We start from the raw sequence: 20,481 nt of genomic DNA on the forward strand, positions 1-20,481 counted from the left end.
GTCTTGCCTGTGTTTTAAAATTAGGCTTAATTTTGCAGCCTTCAAAAGAAAGCATGATAGAAGAATTAGAAAAAAACATTGCCAGCTATTTTGAAGTGTTCTCCTATCACCCTTTATTTGCTGATGTGGCAGGTTTCAGGCTTTGTGCCTTTTTAGTCAGCTGAAATGGTTGTGCTCACTTCCTTGATGAATGAAGCTTATCTTCTATTTCATGTTGGTTGAACAAGTTCCCTGCTTCTGCCTGTTTAGATAGGTCTTTGGGGCAGATCTGACTCTGGCAAGCAAACTCAACACAGCGAGGCCTCAGCCTTCAGTAAAGACATGGGTATTTTGAGGGTATTGAAGACAGCAGACAGAAAGTAGTGAGGTCATTCCAGCTGCATGGGATCACTTTGCCATAGGCACCCAAAATGCCTGTTGATGAAAAATAGCTTGCTTCTGGCCTGTGTTGGGACCAGGGGAGACTGGGGTAGAGAGAAGCTCTGGGCATGGGAGAGCAACCTTCCCTTCATACCACCTACAGCAGCTTCCCCCACAGAGCTGAAGCCAAGGAGTGAGAAGTATCAGCCTGCCATTGCAGAATGTCTTGTTCTCTGTTTTCAGCGCAGCTCAGAAGAGAGGCACATTGTGGGTCCCAATTCCCAACCTTTGAGAAGCATCTAGGGAAGGGCAGAGGTCTGACATGTGGAAGGAGCTAGGAGTGCCAAGGGAGTGAGTTCAGCAGCTAGAGATGTGGGAAGAGGAAAGCAAAACAAAGAAGAAAGGAACAAGTTGGAGGGAATGTAAGATAAAAAAGAGCACAGGGATAGAGAAACACGTGGAAAAAGCTTGAGTGAAAAATTACTGAGAAAGGTTGAGAAGCAGAACAGAAAAAGGAAGAGAAAACCACAGATGGCTCGTAAAGACTGACCAGTTCTCCTTTAAGAATTGCCAGTTCCTGCTTGTCATTGATGGGAGTGTAACAAAACCAGGTGGGGGTCCCTGACAAGTCAGCCAGCTCAACCACTGAGACTACTGTGGAGGGCCAGTTGGCAACTCCAGCTCCTTTGGCTTCCATTTTCCTTGACAGTTTGCTGTGCATAAAGCAGCAGAGATGCTGGCACCTGGAAGCTGTAATTCCCAAGCCTATAGAGTCCAGAGCAGCCAGCAAAGAAGCTGAGCTGTAGCCAGGCCTGCCAAAATAACACTTTTCCCTGGAAAGAGAAGCTTTGTGCCCTTAATGTAGTCCTTTCTCATTCTCTGCCTGACTGGAAATGACCAATCCCTTGATTTCCTGACACGTTTCTCTTCCAAGCAGAGATTTTTGTCTTCCTTTTTCTCTCTTTGAGGTGAAGAAGTTATATTCATAGGAGTTTCCCAAAGGAAAAATTACAGGGGTCAGGCCTGTGGGATTGTTGACCTTCATGAAATTCAGGAACATCATCATATAGCAGTACAAGCCCTTTTTTCAGAGCTGCATTTTATTTTCACAACCTCAGTGGCATTACTTGGTATGTTCTGTCAGTAATTTATAACACTATGTGAGGAGATAATGCTGGGTTCGTGTGGGCAGAGGTAGGTTTGTTTCTGTAATGAGGGACATCACTCTTAATAAAGTGTGGCTGAGAGACATGCCTACAACACACAAAGGCCATGTGAGCCCTGAGCCATTTGTTTGCTGAGTGCACCAGCACTGTTAGTACTTGCAGCCTCCATGGGGATTTGACACAGTGAGGATTTAACACAGCTTTGTCTCCTGTAGCCTGGCAATACATCAAGTCGAACCTAGTAACTAAACTCCAGGAAAACAAGAACATTTCCCATGAGAAGTTTAATCTCTTATTATCCAAGATTATCCCTAAGGATTGCAAGTTTTATGGTTCAGACTCTGCTCTTAATCATACAACTTCAAAACCAAAAAAGCCCTTACAGAAATCCAAATACATATGTCTGTCTCAGACTGGGAGATCAGGGGTAGAAATCTAGAACAATGTTTATGCTGCAGTCCCCAAACTCAATTCTTCCATTTTAAAACTTAGTGTAGCAAATTTAGGAAGCTCTTCTGTCACTGCTGGCGGTGCAGGGACTGCTGTCAGCTGAGAGTCAGCAAAAGCCATCAGTATGACAGGGCAGAGGAAGCCAAGAGGCAAAAAGAACAGGACATGTGATACAGATCATAGTTACAAGTCAGCACTCTGCTCTGTAGCTGGGTCTCTTTTCCACAGTTAATATACCCATACCATCGAGCTTACAGATAGCAAGATCCTTGTAATGGCACTTGTAGTGATGTGGGCAGAAACCATAATATGACAACAGATAAGACAACATCCTTGCATGCTCACTGCTGGCCACTGAAAGTTCATTATTTATTCAGATTGCCTGTGTTTCCCCGTGGGAATTCAAATCCAGGTGACTTTTAGGGAAGGTCAGCACTTTATGGATTCTCCTAGGTACCTTTTACAATTCCAGCTTCAGTGCTTAGGGGGAAAAAAAGATAATTGCTTTTTCCTTTCCCAAAATTCCTTTGAGTCTTTAAGTAACCAGCATAGTTTGGCTTGACTGAGGCTGACGATTCTGGTTCAGAGGGAAACAAAATTACAGAAATCTCCTGAGAGTGAATAATTTAATATATTTCCAGCAGTGAAAAGAACATAAGTATATACCAGGATATTAATTGTCCTGACAAGATTTTTAACACAAGGAATCAAACCTTGCAGAACTTTGTGAGTTTAATCTATACAAACTGAAAAAAACGGTGAGTCTTCATGAAGAGTTTCTTGCAAGTGTACTATTATTCATTATATTGATTTCAGTCCTCACCATTGCCTAGCTCAAACTTAAATGCTAAAGTAATGCATGACCCAGTGGGCTGCAGTAAACACTGAGGTGGGTGAGTTTGTTTTTACTGAAGCATCTGTGGTGGGATTCTTGCTGTGCCAGTCTCTTGCAGTGGTCTGGTACTGCTGCAGCTTTGGCCAGACAGGAGACTACCATAACCTATTTTGCAACTTGTTTTGGGAAATAAGGGTTAGTAAAGAAGGACAGACCTGAATGTACGAATGCTCTTTCATGCAGCAATAGTATGTGTTTCTTTGTATTGTTCCAGGAGGTGCTAGAGCTTGCTTTCTCTATATTGTATGACTCAAGTGGCCAGTTGAATTTCATTGCTCCAGACAAACATGAGGTAAGTTAAGTTCAGAGTACAGAAATTTCTTTGAAGTTATCTTAGCTGCTTTAAGGCACCAGATGGCTTTGTAAGAACATAAGAATGGGCATCTTGGCCCAGGGTATAGGTCCATCTAAATAAGTGTCATGTCTCAAAACAAACTGAAATTCAGGGGATTATTATAGGAACAAGATCTTCTGCAATTTTCTTGCATGAGCCACAGAAGAAACATGTTTTGTATTCCTACATCACAGAGCACATGAAGCTCCAAATTACAGATCAGTATTTCTAAGCCCTCCTGAAATATGAGCCATAAGAAAGAGAAAAGAGAGCCTGGGCAGACCTCAAAGTTCTATAGACCTCGCTCAGCATTTCCTCGTTTCTTGTGGTCTGCTGTACTTTAGACACTAGAGAATTTTGCTGTGTGAACTTTCAACACTGAGGATTTGTACAGCCAAACTTTCGAAGAATCTCTGCCAGCCTCAGTTCATTTTGACAATACCAGCATAATCAGGGGTGGTTATGCCATACTGGGTCTCAATTTCAGCCAAAGAGTTGTGGTCTCCAGAATGGCATATCCCCTTTTTCTTACTTTCACATTGATTAAAACCATTAATGACAGGTGATCATAGAAGGCCCCCTCTATTCCATTTCTACAGGGGAGTGTTTTGCAATGGCTTTCACTTGTCTGAAGACAATGTAAATAGCAACAGCAAGGATGAATGATAGTCCCTTCCCTGCTCCCTTTTCTTAGTAAAAACTACAAGGAAATAGACAACATCATTGCCTTCTGGAATGCGATGGGATTAATTTACCTTAGTTGTGTTGAATCATTGAATGTGTTTCTCTCAAAGAAATTTCAAGTAAAGGTTTAGCAGAATGCACTGTATTTAAAAAAATCCTTCTTATTTCTAAAGCAAGAAGAGTTGTGTTCCATTTGCACACTTATTTTGAGGTATCACATTTGGTCTCAGTTCATGACACTGTGTTAAGATGATGAGCTACAGAAGATTACTTTAAACTGCATTATACTGTAGTGTTTAAAAAATGCATGAAATTGCTTTACAAGTGCATTAGTTATGCCACTTCAACATTTGTTATTCTGGACTAAAACCTTCAACTAAATGTTAATTTTAGGAGAGGAGATAAGGTTATGCCCATTTGGGTCTTTCTGTGGATTAATATTTGAGTGTCATTTTCAAGAATGTTCATTCCAGAGAAGTATTTGCTGGTCAGTTTTCATGTAAGCGGGAGCAATAGTATCCCAGGCACAGTGTGCCACTAGAGCTGTAGTTCTAAGAAAAACATGGCTGTCTTCATCCTCTGAACTGAACATATGTTCAGTGGTATCTGATATAAATTCTCCAGAAACTGAAATCTAGACTGTTTCAGCTCGTAAGAGCAAATGGTCATAAAAACCAACAATTTTTTCAGCCACTGTATCTCAAATATAGCCTATAGCTACAAGTGGATTTTAATGGCCTGAATGTTCAAAAGCTGCTACCGCATCCCGCTGACAGGAAGTAGCAGTGAGATGCACTAACCCAATTGCTCATGATTGCATTAAACACACCTTTTATCTTCATTTCTCTCTCTGGTCTTGTGCAGCTTCTTTGAAACAAAATTAATATGTTCAAAAAAATGGCCAGAGGCAACAGTCTCTGCTGCCACTTGACAGTTCCCAAATGAAAGTTTTTAAAAAGGCATCTCGCTTCCTCTGTATTTTTCCATGGCCTGCAGAAGAGTGAGTTGTGATGAAAGTAGAAAGTACAAGTGTTCAGAGGAAGCACTCACAAGGAAAGGCAAGTAGCATGTTGTGAAGCCCGTGACTCTTCATCAAAGTAGTTGGGGTGCCTGTTGATAGAAGTGCTGGTTTAGCAGCATTGTCAGTTTGGGAGATTTGGTGGTGACATCTCAAGATTTGGAAAGCTTTGTGTGAAGCACCAGGAATGATGTTGGTACGTGACAATTTCAGGTCAGACTTGCAGGGCTTTTTTTAAGTACTTGTGCAGCCCTCGTGATTGTAGAGTGAGGTTGAAACGTGGGAGTTGAGTGTGTCCTAAAAAGAAAAATTGAATGAGGCTCATAGGATAATTCTGGCTGCAAGGAACCTTGGAGGTGTCCCGAGTCCAACCTCCTGCTCAAAGCAAGTCAGCAGTGAGCTCAGACCAGGTTGTTCAGCGCTGCATCCAGATGGATGGAGCCTATGCAACCTTTCTAGTTCTTGAGTCCCAGGGCAATTCTTGGATAAAATCTCATCACTTAACCAGTATCATTGAGATGTGGACCTCATTCTAGCACACTTAAGTTTGTCAATTCCCTTAGCCATCTGTTCAAGCTTACTGCTAGCCAGAGGATTCAGTACCATGAGATCACTCCATTGTATTTGTTTTTAATTTAAATACTAATAACTGGTTTCAACTACATAGCAAAAAAGGTGGATTAATCTTACCCATGATTTTTGACAGAGAAACTGATGAGAGAGGCCATAATTAGGTTTCATTGGAGTTTTATGAAAATGAATCTCGTAAATTAATTTTTCAGTGGCTCTTCGTCTCTTTTGCATATTAAAAAGAAAAAAGCTTCTGAATGAATGCCTCTGTTTTTCCACCATCTCATTAGGATGTCTCTCTGCTCAACATGTGCAGGAGATAATTAGGTGCATTTGCCAATATGGAGATTAGAAAGGAAGCCCTTTTTCCAGGCCATTGCACTTACCAGAATTGTGGCCAGAATTTGGTTTCTCTGGCCCCTGGATGAATTGTATCTGGAAGAGGAGAGAACTGCAGTTCTGCTTTCTGGCTCTCTGGGATTCCTCCCCAGAGGGAGCACTGGCCGCACTCGCTGCACAGGTGATGGACGATTTACGTCAGGGGCTGCATCTGTTGAAAAGATTCTCTGCTCTCCTGTAACCTGAGCAGAGCCTTTTGCTTTTCCGTTCCTTTCTTCATAAAGAAATCAGGGAAAACTTTCCCGAAGAAAGATTTCAAGTAAATCGTAGAAGATGATAGTCTGTTCAAATATAACTATTTTTCTAGAATAGCTCCTTTCTTTTCCTGATGTTCTGCATACGCTCCAAAAAAATTACATGCTTTAAAAGTCTTCAGTGGCACACTGACAGCCTAGAATAGGCAGGCTAAGTTGTTTATTTAGTACTTGTCAGCAGGACAACCTGAACTCTAAAGTCTCTTCTATATAGCTGATCTCATATTAAAGCTGCAGCTTGGCTTGTCCACACCCTGGGTGAAAAAGCTCCCTCTGCTACTGTTTTGTTACTGACTTAAGTAGGTTGGATTTCACTTCGGATGCTGAAGTGTGCTAACCCATCCTATTTTTAAAATATGCCCTTTTTCTGGATGAAGAGGGGGGCTTCTCTCTCTTCCTTAAAAATAATCCTCATTTCTGCTATGGGATGAAGTCAACCATGGCTATCTTTAAACTCGGCAGCATCATGTAGCAAATGGTCAGCTAAATTTAAAAACCTTTTTTTTGGCATGAAATCCAGCAGAAGTATTTGTAAGATAAAAATGCAGTTACGGTTGATTTAATTTTTCTCCTGCAAACTAGGACACAAGTTCATGATTGAAATCTTTATTTTTAGATGACAGCATTTGAGTACTTCTGTTCATAGTTGAATAAATGGCTTGTAGTAATAAATGAAAGTGACTTATTCAATAGAAGTTGACTCTAGATCACCAATCTCCTTTGAATTTGCTGCTGATTTAAAATGGTTATTCAGCCCACGTTTATCACAAGCTGTCAGCTGTTGGGAAAGATGGCATCTCTTATTAGGAAAAAGCTACCAGTAAGGAAAAGGTTTTAGAGGCCAGGTCAGCATTTGCAGCATTTAGTATTACACCCAAGCAGCTTGGCATTTAATTTTCATTAAGGACACAGCATTAACTGACTGTAGCTTTCATAACATGTTATTTTGTGTAAAATAGTGGTAAACTAGGCATAGATATGTGAGACTATCAATTGTAACAACTTCATGTATAGGAAAGCAAACCATGATTAAAAGTAGATATATAGCACAGGATTTTTTAGGCAATGAGTCAAGAAGGATTTGGGGTGGGATTCAGTTCACCTAACTTAACTGTCTTGGAATTAAAAGTTTAGTTAGTGTAAGATAATCAGGCTTTTTTGATAGGTACTGGGGAAAGAGAATGAGAGGAGTGAAGGAGATTTCTCCAGAGGTTTCTTGTCCTAAGTTAGATATTGTTCCTTCTCCAGTAAGTCTGGAAGGACATTCAGCAAGAAGTTTGGAGGAGATAGCATATTGTCAAACAACTAAATACTGTCATTTCTTCCCATTTTATGGATTTTTTTTTTCCATTTTTTTTCCATTTTCTGAGCAGCTCAGTGAAAGGCTTTTTCATGATACGAGCTGATAAAAGGCATCAAACTAATTTTAGGTCTCTTTGTAAGTCGCCATGGGAGCAAGAACTGTAGATGACCAGACCAGACAAGGAGTTTGTGTATGAAAAGCCTATTAATGACAGTTCTTATCCTTTTCCTGTGCAGTATTGTGTATGGACCGATGGTTTGAACGCCCTCCTTGGGAAGGATATGTTGAGTGACCTAACGCGGAACGACCTAGACACGCTGCTCAGCATGGAGATAAAGCTACGCCTCCTTGACTTGGAAAATATACAGATCCCAGATGCTCCCCCACCTATCCCAAAGGAGCCCAGCAACTACGACTTTGTTTATGACTGTAACTGAGGCAGTCACTGAAACTTGCTCTGAAACTGGAAATATATTATAACTGGAGAGAGATTAAAAAAAAATAAAAAAAGAAAGAAGAGCGTGAGGAAAAAAAGAAACCCACTTTTGCACCTTGGATCTTGGCTTTGGGGAGGGATGTAGAAACACTTGCATTCCTCCTTGTTCCCTGCACCCCTTCCTTCCCCATTCCCATCTTCCCCATTGCTCATCCAAATCCACATTGCTTTAATTAACTTGTAATTGCAGGCCATTGGCCTTGCTTAAGGCAAAGACTGCCATTAAGAAGCACCCTCCTGAGGACTTTTTTTACATTTTTAATACTGGAATAGACATTCTTAACTAAAGGACGTTGTTATCAAACTGCATGCCTGTGAAACCCACTTGGCAGGGCAGAGGCTTTAACTGGAAGGAGGAGGGAGGTAGGGAGCAAAAGCAGCTACTGTAAGCAGAAGATTTCCCCAGACACTCACAAGAGTCTGCTCACCACTGAATCCAATGCAATGATGAAATTCGTTAACTGCTTCCCAGTGCTTGCACCATCCGTCACTGTCATTATTCTCTCCACCGTCATCTCAGCTCTTGTCTCCAGCCTTCACCCAACTGATCGGCTCCCAGAATGGAAAGTCTGCAGGTTTTTGCTGTACCATATGCTGCAATGCTGCAACAGCTTTTAACTTCTTTTCCTCCCAGCTCTTACAATAGCCCCACACTAGCAGATCACTCGCACAAACCGTGTATGAAGCCACTAGTGTGTCCCATTCCTGTAGCGTTCCCTAAGCCTCAGTTGCCTCTGAAATTGGCTTGTTGCTATTTGAAGTGATTTTTATTTCCTTGGTCCAAAGTTCAACAGTAATTTTCACAAATTAATTACAACTGCCAAACATCCAGGTTTACATTGTTGTCATTGCTACAGTGTTAGAAATTTGCAAGGGATTTTTTTTGTACGGGTTCTAATTTTTTTATTTTATTTTGCCAAACAAATATATTTAATGAAAACTAATTTCATTGTGAGTACTTTTGGGGAACAATATTTTTACTTAATTTCCATTTGGAACATTTGCCCTGAAGGGAAGAAACCACCTTTCCCTTCAACTTCACTGTTGAATAAAAATCTGAGTTGTGATGATTCTTGGAACTTTGTTTTTCTTCTGAAGTTGTCTCTTATTCCTTATGGTTGCTAGCAATTCTGAACTGTTTAGTGCAAAGAGGAGTGGGAAAACCTTTCTTATCTGCATCTGATTTAACTTACTTGTTTGTTAGTGGTGACAAGGATGAGATGAATCCAGAGATCTCCATTGCCATGGTTACATGAGCCTTCCTGTGAGAAGGGCCCTTGTGAAATCCAAAATCCCAGCATACTGATGTGCTCATGGTCAGTTCAAGGCTGCTGCCTTTCCTGTGTTTGCTGGGGAACTGTCTTCCTGTATTTATTTCCATTTTCTCCACTGAGAGTGTTTATGGCTGCAGCAGATTGGTATTTGGAAGGTTTGAGCTTTGTAGGATGGATTCCCTTCATCCTCATGTTTTTCTAGATATTTCACTGAGTTCAACTCCTAAAGTCCGAGTCTAGAGGAACCTGCCAGCTCTTTCCTTCCCACTGCACATGCTGGAGACAGATGTCTATCAGTGTAAGCTTCTCCCCTGCTCAGACCCAGCTGAAAAAGACTGTGGAGGGGTTTTATCAGAACTCATGCAAGTGAGAAACCCAGAAGGTGGTTCCAATTCTGACAGTCATAGAAGTTCTCAACTGAGGTGGCCTTTGCTCCATCCACATGGCTGTGGGGAAAACATCCTGACTGGCCTCACACCAGTTGAGAAGAGAAGTGATGCAGGTGCAATGAAAAGGAAGATAATGAGAACATTGTATGAATTTGAGCATGAAAGTTCCAAGGAAGGTGCCTTCCTGAAGCTGTGCTTGCAGTATTTTTTGAATGTCTTAATGTAACAGAAGATATAAGTTGGTTTTGGTGGTAATGGATGATAAAGTAAGTTAATAAGAGAGACTGGAGGGAGAAATTATGGGAGGAAGTGTGGCCTGAGAAAAGGTTCAGTCTTAATGAGAACAGAGATGTACAAAATGAGTTGTGTGAGTTTGAGATAGTTTATTCTCCAGAGCTTTGTCAGACTATAGTCTGACATAGTCATGGTCAGGAAATAGTGGAAGCAAAGGCACTGCCTGCCAGAGGGGATTTTAAAGGAGTCCTGGGGGTGAGGGATGGAGGTAGGAACGTGTTTCTTTACAAGACACTGATGCTGCCTCTTACCTTCCTGCAGATAAAACTTGGAGCAGAATGGAGAGCCTGAGTTGTTTTAATTTCCCTGACCCAGCTGGATTTGCTTTTTATTCACAGATTTCAGAGTTGGTGCTTCAGATGGGTATTGCTTTGCTGGAAAAAGTAACACCTTTCATTCCTAAGCTATAAGATCCAAACACACTTTGCCAGCTCAGTGGCACTGCAGTGCTGTGGTCTTAGCAGGCAGGCATCTACATGACAACCAGAGAGGAGCAAACAAAACCCCTGCTTCAGGGGACAGCTGGAGCAGGAGATAAAAGTTCTACTTGCCTCCTCCACTAAGGTGAGTGCCCCTAATTCCACCCCAAGAGCCATGGGGAGGTGGTGGGAGGAGAGCTGGCATCCCAGCCCTCTGTTTCTACCAACACCTCCTGCCCATCCACATGACACCGAGGCACATCACCACCACTCAGGCAGCGTGGGGCTCTTGAGCGTGAATGGCTGGGAGCCCTCTCCTTTCACAGCAGGTGACACAGCCCGTCACCCTCTGTACTGCCTTGGGACCCCACAGGGTGGGTGCAGCCTGACCAGGGGGATCCAAGTCCAGGGCCAGAGGGATACCACAGCACTGCTGCATGGCTCTATCTCACCCCTTCCTGCAGCCCTACTTTGCAGAATCCCCAGCTCCCCACATGGCCTGGCTCTTTGTATGGGTTATGCACAGTGTGGGATGGTCATGTGAGCAGGAATGCTAAATTTGTATCTGCCACCCTGCCATAAGAAAGAAGAGGCTCAAGAGATGCGTTGGCGTAATAGCCCTTCCAGCTATTTTAGCAGCACTCCCACAGCAACATGAAAGGCTGTGGTGCAAAGAAGAATCCTGCCTTCAGTTTCTAGAGCTGTCATACAGGCTCACTTCATCATTATGAAATTTAAAACAAAACAAAAAAATTTAAATGATGAAGAAATATCCCGCTGCTTCCCATTCTTTAAAAAAAAGAAATTGAGAATGAAAATGGCAAATTCATTTGCTCACGCTGTTGTGTTCCGGAAAAGCTTTTAAATCTTCACATTCAAAAAGATGCAGCAGGAAAAAGAATTGCTATTGGAGTTTCTTGTATAATTTCAAAACATTAAGTGGGTAATTGCTTGTAAAAGCCATAAAGGGGAGAAAGAACAACAACAAAAAAAAATCAGTCTAATTTTAGCTCCTGCTTTGGAAATGACTTTGCTTTTGAAAGTTAATATATTCTTTTACCAGAAGACTTGCACCAAGCAAAATTAGTATCTTCCTAAGTCAACTGCTTGCTCTACTTGTAAGGACAAGAAGAGCAGCAGTTCTAAGTAATCCTGTACAGAGCAAGCTATGTGTCAGAGCAATGGGGCTTTTATTACCATTTTTCAGAAGCAGTTCTTTTTTCAGTATGGAGAACTGTTTCATTAAACCTTACATGAAGAAATAACATTCTCATGCCAGGAGGCCAGGTGGATGCTGACTCTCTCTTGGGTTGCAAAATGACCGTGCAAGATTCTGATTACTTCATTTGTGAAATCCTCTTGTGTCTTCAAGCCCTACCCAGAATTGCATTTTTCTTGCATAGGGTGCTTGTCATCAATGTTTCTCTCCCATCAGTTGTCCCCATTAATGCAGGCATGTCATGAAGGCTTGCATGGAAACCTGGTGGGATCCACTGCCCAGAACAAATCCCTGTCTCCTCTGGCAGACAGCTGAGCTGCAAGGGAGCCCTGCATCCCCTCAGCAACCCTGTAGGCCACCAGCTGCAATCCCACAGCCTCTGGCCAGCTCTCAAAAGAGGGAGGGATGAAAGAAGAAAAGAAACATGTTCCTGTCAGAAGATGAAGAGAGGAGCATGGGCATGAAATACCCCTGAACGCATCTGGTCTTTGGTTGTTTGTTATTACATTGGACTCAGTGAGCAGGGGTGCCTCTGATGCATCCAGCTCTATAGTGATTCAAGCTGCTAATCCTGAGCAAGGAAGGAAGGAATGTTCCAGCAAAAAAGATGTTGGGAGCAGGAGGACACTTGTACTGCCATATTCCCCCTTCTGTCTTTTTTTGCTGCTTCACTGACAAGTAAATGGCATTAGCTTCACTGTCATGTGAAAGTCATTCGTCTAAGGAGCATAATAAGATTAGTGTGAGCTTTTACTCCCTTCCTGCTCCATTATTCTTGAGAGTTAAAAAAAAAAAAAAAATCTAGCCCTTACTAACCTGGGGTTATCTTAGCTGTCTGGAATACTAAGCATAGGACAGCCCTTACCCTTAGAGCACCCTCAGGGAGGCAAAGGTAAAATCCCTGCAAACTCTGGAAGACATTCATAGGACAGAGTTTTTGTCAGACTGCTGGCTGAGCTGTCATTGCTTTCCCCAGAGCTGGATAAATCAGGATGAGACTTGCTCGGTGCTCCCTCCCTCCCTAGATAAGAATTATATTTGAATATTAAACATCCACATGGCTTAAACAAGTTCCTTGATTAACAAAGCACTTACCCATGCAGCAAAAGATGCTTGATTTCAGTTTGATAAACAGGCACCTAAATTTAGGTGAGTGCTCAGGGACTGCGCTAGATCAGGGCCTGTGTGAGCAGGAAGGCAATTTTACCTATAACTGAGATTTTGCTACATACTCAGAGGCTGTGCAAATAATGACATTTCTGTCTGATGTGTAATTAGATTGCGTACCACTGGTCACTTAAAGAGACTGAACAGGATGCTGTCTGATTTTTCAACATCACTCCAGCTGCTTCATGCATCTTTGGGACTTAGCACTTAAAGAAATGAAACAAGAACCCTTTCTGGATGAAATCAGGCTGAAACTGGAGAGGAGAGTGGCATTAAAAGCAGAAGTTTTTTAGGGCAAGACTAGGCATAAAATGGATGTTGGGAGAGCCATGAATTTTGATAGCAAGGTGATTTCAAAGTGCTGAGTCAGGAAGTGCTGTTCTGCAGCAGCCTCCTCAGGGCAAGGTTAAAAAGTGCTGGATACTGTTTCAAACTCATTTAGTGACACATATTTACACTTTATTTTCACTTCTTGCTGGGAGACCTTGAACATCACTGAAGAGCAGAGCTGTCTGGTGATGCTTAGCTTGCAGGGACATGCGTAGGGCAAAGGAAACATCTCATAAGCCGTCCCTCTCCAAGTGGAGATATTGGTGTTGGAGGTAGAAGAGTTTTCTGATCTGATGTTTTTTTTCAACTGAGAGTTTCTCAGTTTTGCTGTAGCCACCTCGGTGGAGGTGCTATGTGGAGAACAGCAGCTGTTGTGGTTTTATACTCTCTTGGAAGAGCCAAACAAGCCTCTTCATGTTGGGAGGTTCATGCAAACTCTCATCCTATTTGCCTCTTGTTTATAGACCATTTCCTATAAGATGTGACCTATGGGACACACACAAAGCTGGGGAACCCAGTGCTCTGTATTCCAAGTAGGATGCTGGCCTGTTGTTTCAGCCCAGGGAGAGTATGGTCAGGAAAGCAGCAGTGCATGTAGAGGAGGGGAGGGAAAAACATACTTAATAAAATTCTGCCAAGAGATGAAGCCAAGGGCAGGCTTTCTTTCCTGTGACATTTAAGGATCTGTCTTGAATGACTTTATTTCGGTTGTCATTAGAGGATTCTGCAGCCTGATTGAGTGCCACAGTTAAATTTTCCCTTGATGAAACCACATGAGACTAATTTTAATCTTGTCAGCAACATGGTGTTCAGCCTAAACTGATTATGTTTTGGGATTCCTCCTGGTTATCATAAGGGAGAGGGAGGCTGGCTGTCTTTTGTTTAATAAGAGGCAGCATTTTTTTATGAGATATATCTGTATCTTCTTGGTTTCTCTTGAAATGCCTCAGGTTTAATACCCCCTTCCCACCTACCTTCCCCAAGGAGCAAAGGCACCCTGGAGATCTTTGCTGTCCCACCAGCAGGCTGTGCGCATGTGGGAGGCTGAGCCTGTGGGACTTCATTCCTTGCCAATTAACAGGGAGTTTTTATTGTCAGGGTAGTTTTTGAAGAAGTCAGGAACAACCATGTAGGAATCTGCCAGGCTTCAAAAGAAGTTTTCTATATATGCTTAAAATGAGGACAGTGAGGATGCGGGCGCAGTACATTGTGCAAGGCTGCTGACTGCTTGCATCTTTCCCAGAGGAAAATGGCTTGTCCACAGGGTTTTCCCAGGGCAGAGCTTCCCGCTTTCCCCCCACAACCCCCCCACCCCAGGCAGCAAAAGCCTGGCGCTTTTGAAAAGGCTTGGAGACGAGAGCAGAGAAACATGTGAAAGGTTTCTTTGCCAGGAGTATGACATTTAAAGAGCACCAGTAGAATTATTCCGGGTGTTTTTCACCAGCACAGGTCCCTCTGCACGTGTTCCTTCACTCATAATACCCTCTGTCAGTCTCTGACATTTCTCAAAGCCCTGGGTTCCCCCTTTCTGTCTCCCGTCCAGGGGGCGTGCAGTGATACCTTACACATGTCCACCCTTTCATTTATCCTAAATAGCCAAAGTACAATCCAGCCAAGCCGGTTTTCACATAAACCTTCATCTCACACTCTTGGTTCTCTTCATTCCAGCACAGTCTGAGGTCCATTGAAAACTGAATTTGAGGCATTAAAATGGGCTGGTGTGAGGGTGGCATCTCCAGCATCTGATAAGGTTGTTTCAGCCCACGTTCTTCCTTCAGTGAGGAACTTTATCGAGTCCTCTACAGCACTCTTCATAAAACCACTTCTGAGCCTCCGGCTTCTCATGAAATCCGGCAGCTCACAGGTGGATGCACACACACAAACACATGCACACACACACAAAGGGGGCAAGTGCCTCAGTTCCTTTTCCCCAGGAAACCTGTCCTAAATGATCTCATTTAGAGCTTAGAAGTGTTGGATGCTCCAGGGGGCAAGCACTGAGGTGAGAGGGGATGGAGAATATCAGAGCTGATGGCAGCTGGTGGGTTAATGGCCTGGATGGGACAGGATGTGAGGAGAGGAGCGTGGGGCAACATGAATAAGCAGCCAGGTCCCCACCAAAAATATGGTATACCTGCAGCCATGCTCAGGCACAAGATGAAGTGAGGATAACATCCTTATTTTAGATTTTTATTATTATTTTGAACCGCGGCTGTTATGCCATGTAGAAGTGCCCTGTTGGCATGGGTGAGCTGCATCACTGGGTTTTCCTCACCTTGAATCCCCCAAGAAGAAGCAGCAAGGTGCTAGTGTGGGTGCTCCACCCAACAGAAGGGGAAGAGGAGCACTGATGCAATGCCGAGCTGGCCAGGAAAGTGGCAGTGGTTCTGTTGCAAAATGCCACTGAAGGAAGATTTAACACACACAAAAATTGTGTGAATTTAGCTGAATCACTGATTCAGTAAGGAAAACTGAGAAGCTCAAGTGACTGAAATTTGCTGCTCTGTTGGGGAAGATGGAACAGGAAAACCTTGGAAATATGATTGCCTGACAAAAGATTTTGGGAATATGAAAACTACAAGCAACATCGAAATGAAAGCCACTTTTGAAATACCAGGTCTTAGTTACTGAACAACTAGAAAACAATGGTATGGCCACTGAAGTAATCCCCTCTTGATGAAACAATACCCTCTGCTTGCAAACAGGTCCAAGGGTCAGAGCAGACCCTACTAGCTCAGCAGAAGGGGTCCAAAGAGTAGTTTTTAGAAGTTAAGATGTAACACTCTATGGTAATATAAGGACTCTTATAGGCTGTATGTAAATGCTATAGGATTTGTATCTTGTATTAGATTGGTTAGTGACAATTAGAATATTCAGTACAGAAGATGATTTATTGTATTGTAACCAGGACTTCAGACATTCTCACTTCTGATTCTGATTCTCTCTTCTCTATTCCTCTCTTCCACTTCTACTCTTACTTCCACTCTTGCTCTTACACCCTCTCTCTCTCTCACCTGCTTACTCTCTTGGGCCTGCTCAGAGCTGAGTCTAGCAGCTCTGAGCAGTGCCCCAATACCCACGCCCTTTACAATAAACCGACTGTGTCCCAAGACCTGCCTATAGAGATCTCCGTCTTCGTCCCGACCGAACCCGCCCCGTAACCTACACTGCTCAGCTGACTTTTGGACTGTCCCAACTGGGTCATGGTTCTTCTGAAAAGAATTAGTGTTTTAGAGCCCTTTTTTAGTTCTAAGATTTAAAGTACTATAAAAAGTTGGAATTGAAACAAAATGTTAAATTTTTTTTGGTTGGTTGGTTGGGTTTTTCTAGTTTTTCACTTTTTATTAGAAGCTTTTCTTCTTTTTTTCCCCAGAAAAGAAGCCAAACTGCAGCAGTCTTGATACCCTCCTTTGATCAGAAATTCTGGCCTTGTTCAGCTCCAGAACCTCCATCATCAAACCTGCATGGCCTGAGGAAAACCATCCCACCTGGCCATGTAAATGACTAACAGCAGGAAGGTACACATAACAGCTCCATCGACTCATACAGAATGAATGGAAGTATTTTCACCTAAACATATTTCTAATATGAAAACAGCAGTCCAAGCCCCTGACTATTGTGGCGTACACAGGACTAGCTGCAGCCATGAATCAAAGCTGTCTTTGAGGGGAAAAAACCAGGAAAGCAAGTGGCAATTGCCTTCATTGATTTGGTTTGATTTTAATCAAACCCAAGTCATTTTTAAATTCCCAGAATTGAGGAGGCTACTCAGCAATGGGCTTCTGAAGACAGGTTCTTGAATTAAGCTAATTAGTCAAGTGACTGGCAAGTATTCCTTCAGATCACCCTGCCTGGAAGAAAAAAAAAAAAAGGAAGTGTTGTGGATTTAATACATTTGTTCATGCAGAGCAAAGAAATTAAACACAGCCAGCAGCAGTGCTGTGGTCAGCCTGGACCTGGGCACAAACACCCTGCAGGCTGTCCTGTCTACCCCAGGGTGGGCATCAAGAGCCTAGACTTCCAGGTGAGCCCTTGGCAGCAGGGAATTGTCCCCTGCAGTTTTCCAGTGCTTTCCACTGTGTAGCTTCCTAGAGGTTTATACAATGACAGGCAAGCCTGTCAAGCAGGCAGGAGGTGTAGGGGGAGCACTGTTTTCCTCTCACATTTCAATGAGGCTTGATAGACCCTAGATGCTGAGTTTTGCAGCGACTGAGCAGGGTACTGCTACATCACCTCTGCAGGGCCTATCAGAACTGCTCCTCCCAATCAGAGGCACTGGCAGGTATTTTGCCATGATGCCTTGCTGGAGGGGTGCTCAAGAGGAGGCAGTTTCCATGGCTTTGCACCCTCTGCCCAGCACACAAATTCCTCCATGAGGGCTGAAAATAGTGGCTTTGCCTTGTGGGAGCCATCTCCAGGCACCTGATGGCTCCCCAGTGGTGGTGCTGAGTGGGGCAGCTCTGTCTAGGAAAGTCATCTTGGGGGAGCAGGAGGTTCCTGATGTGGTGTGTGAGACCTTCATATCCCATGCCAGGTGCAGGAGATAAAAGGTGGTTCCTTTGCACCCCTTCTTTGCTGGATGGGGCTGAAGCTGCGCTTTCCACACCGTGAAGAGAAGGAAAGCATGTCTGTAACTGCCTGGTTGGCCAAGTTCCTGATGGCCAATTAGTGCCTTAGTGCTACTGAGACCACCTTGTCTTACTAGCAGCATATCAGGGCACCCAAGATGATGAGGGAGCACAGTTTTATGCTATGTACTTAAAAAGAAAAAAAATTTGGTATGGCGAGATGAGAACTTTTTGGTGTTCCCCATTTATTAATGGATTCATAATTCTCTTGCTGACAGATTAGTGCATTAAAAAGGCATTTTGCAGCATCTTGAACGTGCTAGTGAAGGCCCATTTCCATTGGCCTTCTTTACAGTTTTCTAGTTCTGAAGCTTGCCACAGACTCCTGTGGGCAGCCGTCCCTGTCTCCCAGACAGTTTGGTAATGCTCCGTGTCTTTTTGCAGCACACACTATCTCTTTTTGGGAGATAGGTATGCTTATCTTCAAGAAAGGAACTGCATTAGTAAGGTAAGAGGGGATTTGATTCTACCGTTGCAATGAAGGTAATTAATATTCATCTCTGAAAGACAGAGGTGGATGTGAGGACGATAAAACTGGTGTGCAAGACTGGAGCAACTGGTGCTGAATAACTCATGAAGAGGATCCTGGGATTTAGTAATGACATTGTGAAATTTAATTTCTTGCATGAACCGTTCCCTGCAAACAGAGAATAAGGTCCCATCAATTCCCCCTGGTATGAGCACAAAGAATAGCTCCCAGCAGTCTGTCACACTTGGGACAAATGCAGGATTAATATATTGTGGCTTGTGTTGGCCTGTGCCATGCCTTCCTCATTGTCATCTGAACCTCCAGGGGATGGGAATGTCTTATTAATTAATTCTCTTAATTCAAGCACCTGTGACTGATTTATACTCAGTGTAGGGTCTGATCCTGCAGGGCAAGAGCTGGCTTTGGTGAGGTGCACCGCTTTCCAAATCCCCAGCAGAAGGAAATTAGTGGATTTTATGCTGCAACATAAGCAGAGAGAATATTTGGAAAACCTCTGCTGGCTTTTCCCCCGTGTAGCTAAGACATGGCATTTGTTGCTCGTTGGTGCTACAGACTCACAACTCAGCCAAAATTCACTTTCTAGGGATGTATGTATGCTTGGTTTCATCCATGGGTGACAGCACGATCTGGAAGAAGAAGGGAGAAAATGATGTCAGGGGGAGCAGGGGATTTTGCTGCTCAAGGAGGCAGGGGATGAATCATCCTTCTCACAGAGATGTGGTCTTTTGCCAAAGGCTTCAGCTGGTGCCCACCAGCTCTTTCAGCTTGGTGTGCTCTCTCCTCAGCTCCGCTGCAGTGGCCAGCCTGCTTCTAATGCAGGAAACAGTTTGTCCTGGGAACAGTCCTAGCAAGTGCATGCATGCTCACTTCAAGGGCAGCCTGACATTGTGGTCTCGTTACTCTCTTTCAGGCGGTACCACAGCATGGGGTTATACCTGGGAAGCTGAGGGGCCAAGCAGTGCATGCACAAATGGAGCCAGCAGCCAAGGTTTGGTGGTCCCAGCCCTCCTGGACAGAGAGGTCAGTAGGTGTGATGGATAGGCCATTCAGTGGGTCACAGCAACTTTCCCACTCGCAGCTGAATCACCAAAGAAATAAAAGTACGCAAACAATCGAGCAATATTTTAAAATGAATGGTTACAATAAGCCCTTGTCCTGGTGAGATATTTTTCTTTAGTCAAAGGGAAAAAGAATGTGCTTCCTTTTTTTTTCCTTTCCCCATAAATGTGATAGAAGAAATTTCTTTCCAGATATGAGTCTTTTCTGCCAGGATGTATCTGGTCTGTGTGCACACATGAAGTACATGTGGAATTTTCCTTGGGGAAAAAAAACTGGACAGTAATTCTGCCTGTCTCACTGCCCATCTCTAAAAATGCTGAAAGCAACTATTTATATTATGGCAGTACTGTTCTGTGGTATGTCCCAAGTGCTGCAAGCAGAAGTGAGCAGCTTTAAGGAATGATGGAAGTCTTAGCTACCTGTGCACTGGGAAAATGAAGCATTTGGGTAAATACAGTATGTGGCTTCTGTTGGAAAGGTTATTTGCTCTCAGAAATGCCTTAGGACAAAGCTACAATGTGAGGGGAAGCTCTAAACATGTGTGCCCCTAGATGGCTGGAGTGGAAAAGCAGAAAGCACCACTGAAATTGCTGAGGACCCACCACTCGTGCCCTGAAGGGCCAATGTTACCATCTGCGTGACCACACTATGCCAAGAAGAGCAAAGTGCAGAGTTAAGGTGAGAATGGAAAGATTCCACGACATATTGATTTTATAAGCAGTGTCAATTAGCAGGTCAAATTTTAGTAAATTAAGTCTTGGGCCATGGGATCCCAGCTATTCAGTATTTTAAAATTTGCCAGATCTTTTTGGGGGCATACAGCTGGAAATCACACCGGCTATTCTTCCTATAAGCAAATACAAAACAGCACCTCAGACAGCCCACATTGTCTTGTGTTTATCTTGGTGAGAGGAAGGGACTGATTCATTTTCACCTGGGTACTGTAATCTCACATCATCAGATAAGCTTTTCTCACACCATCAGCCTGCTTTCCTATGGCCTGTTTGCTCACCCTCTGCTCTGGGGAGAGTGAAAACCACCCCCAGACAGCCTGAATGAAAGCTCAACAGCAGTGTGTGGGTGGCACCCAAACAGCCCACATCTCTAGGGCAAGGGAATGCACCTCTGACTTTGTCTCCTGATGCTCTCCTGAGAGCTACAGCTAAGCATGGAGGAGCTGTTGTGGTACAAAGCATCCTCCCTCTTGCATCCTGGGTAGAATTGTTTGGCATCCTTTGAGGAAAACAGGCCCACAGTGCTAAGGGAGCCCTTTAGTGAGGTGG

General features: G+C 43.4%; 1 protein-coding gene across 5 annotated transcripts in view; it reads left to right on the forward strand.

The window, feature by feature from the left end:
- The window catches only part of ELMO1 (engulfment and cell motility 1), a 305,383-nt gene extending 296,384 nt beyond the window's left edge, over nucleotides 1-8,999 (forward strand). For all 5 annotated transcript variants that reach the window (XM_042042860.1, XM_042042859.1, XM_042042862.1 and 2 more), the window contains 2 exons: nucleotides 3,086-3,163; nucleotides 7,670-8,999. In XM_042042860.1, the coding sequence (XP_041898794.1) occupies nucleotides 3,086-3,163; nucleotides 7,670-7,870 (279 nt within the window). In that variant the 3' untranslated portion in view covers nucleotides 7,871-8,999. The remainder of the gene's footprint in view (nucleotides 1-3,085; nucleotides 3,164-7,669) is intronic.
- The last annotated feature ends 11,482 nt before the right edge of the window (nucleotides 9,000-20,481 follow it).

This window comes from Corvus kubaryi, unplaced genomic scaffold (genome assembly GCF_017639235.1).
Source record: "Corvus kubaryi isolate FWS band 111438036 unplaced genomic scaffold, C.kubaryi_AGA036_p1.0 37398, whole genome shotgun sequence".
Taxonomy (NCBI): Eukaryota; Metazoa; Chordata; class Aves; order Passeriformes; family Corvidae; genus Corvus; species Corvus kubaryi.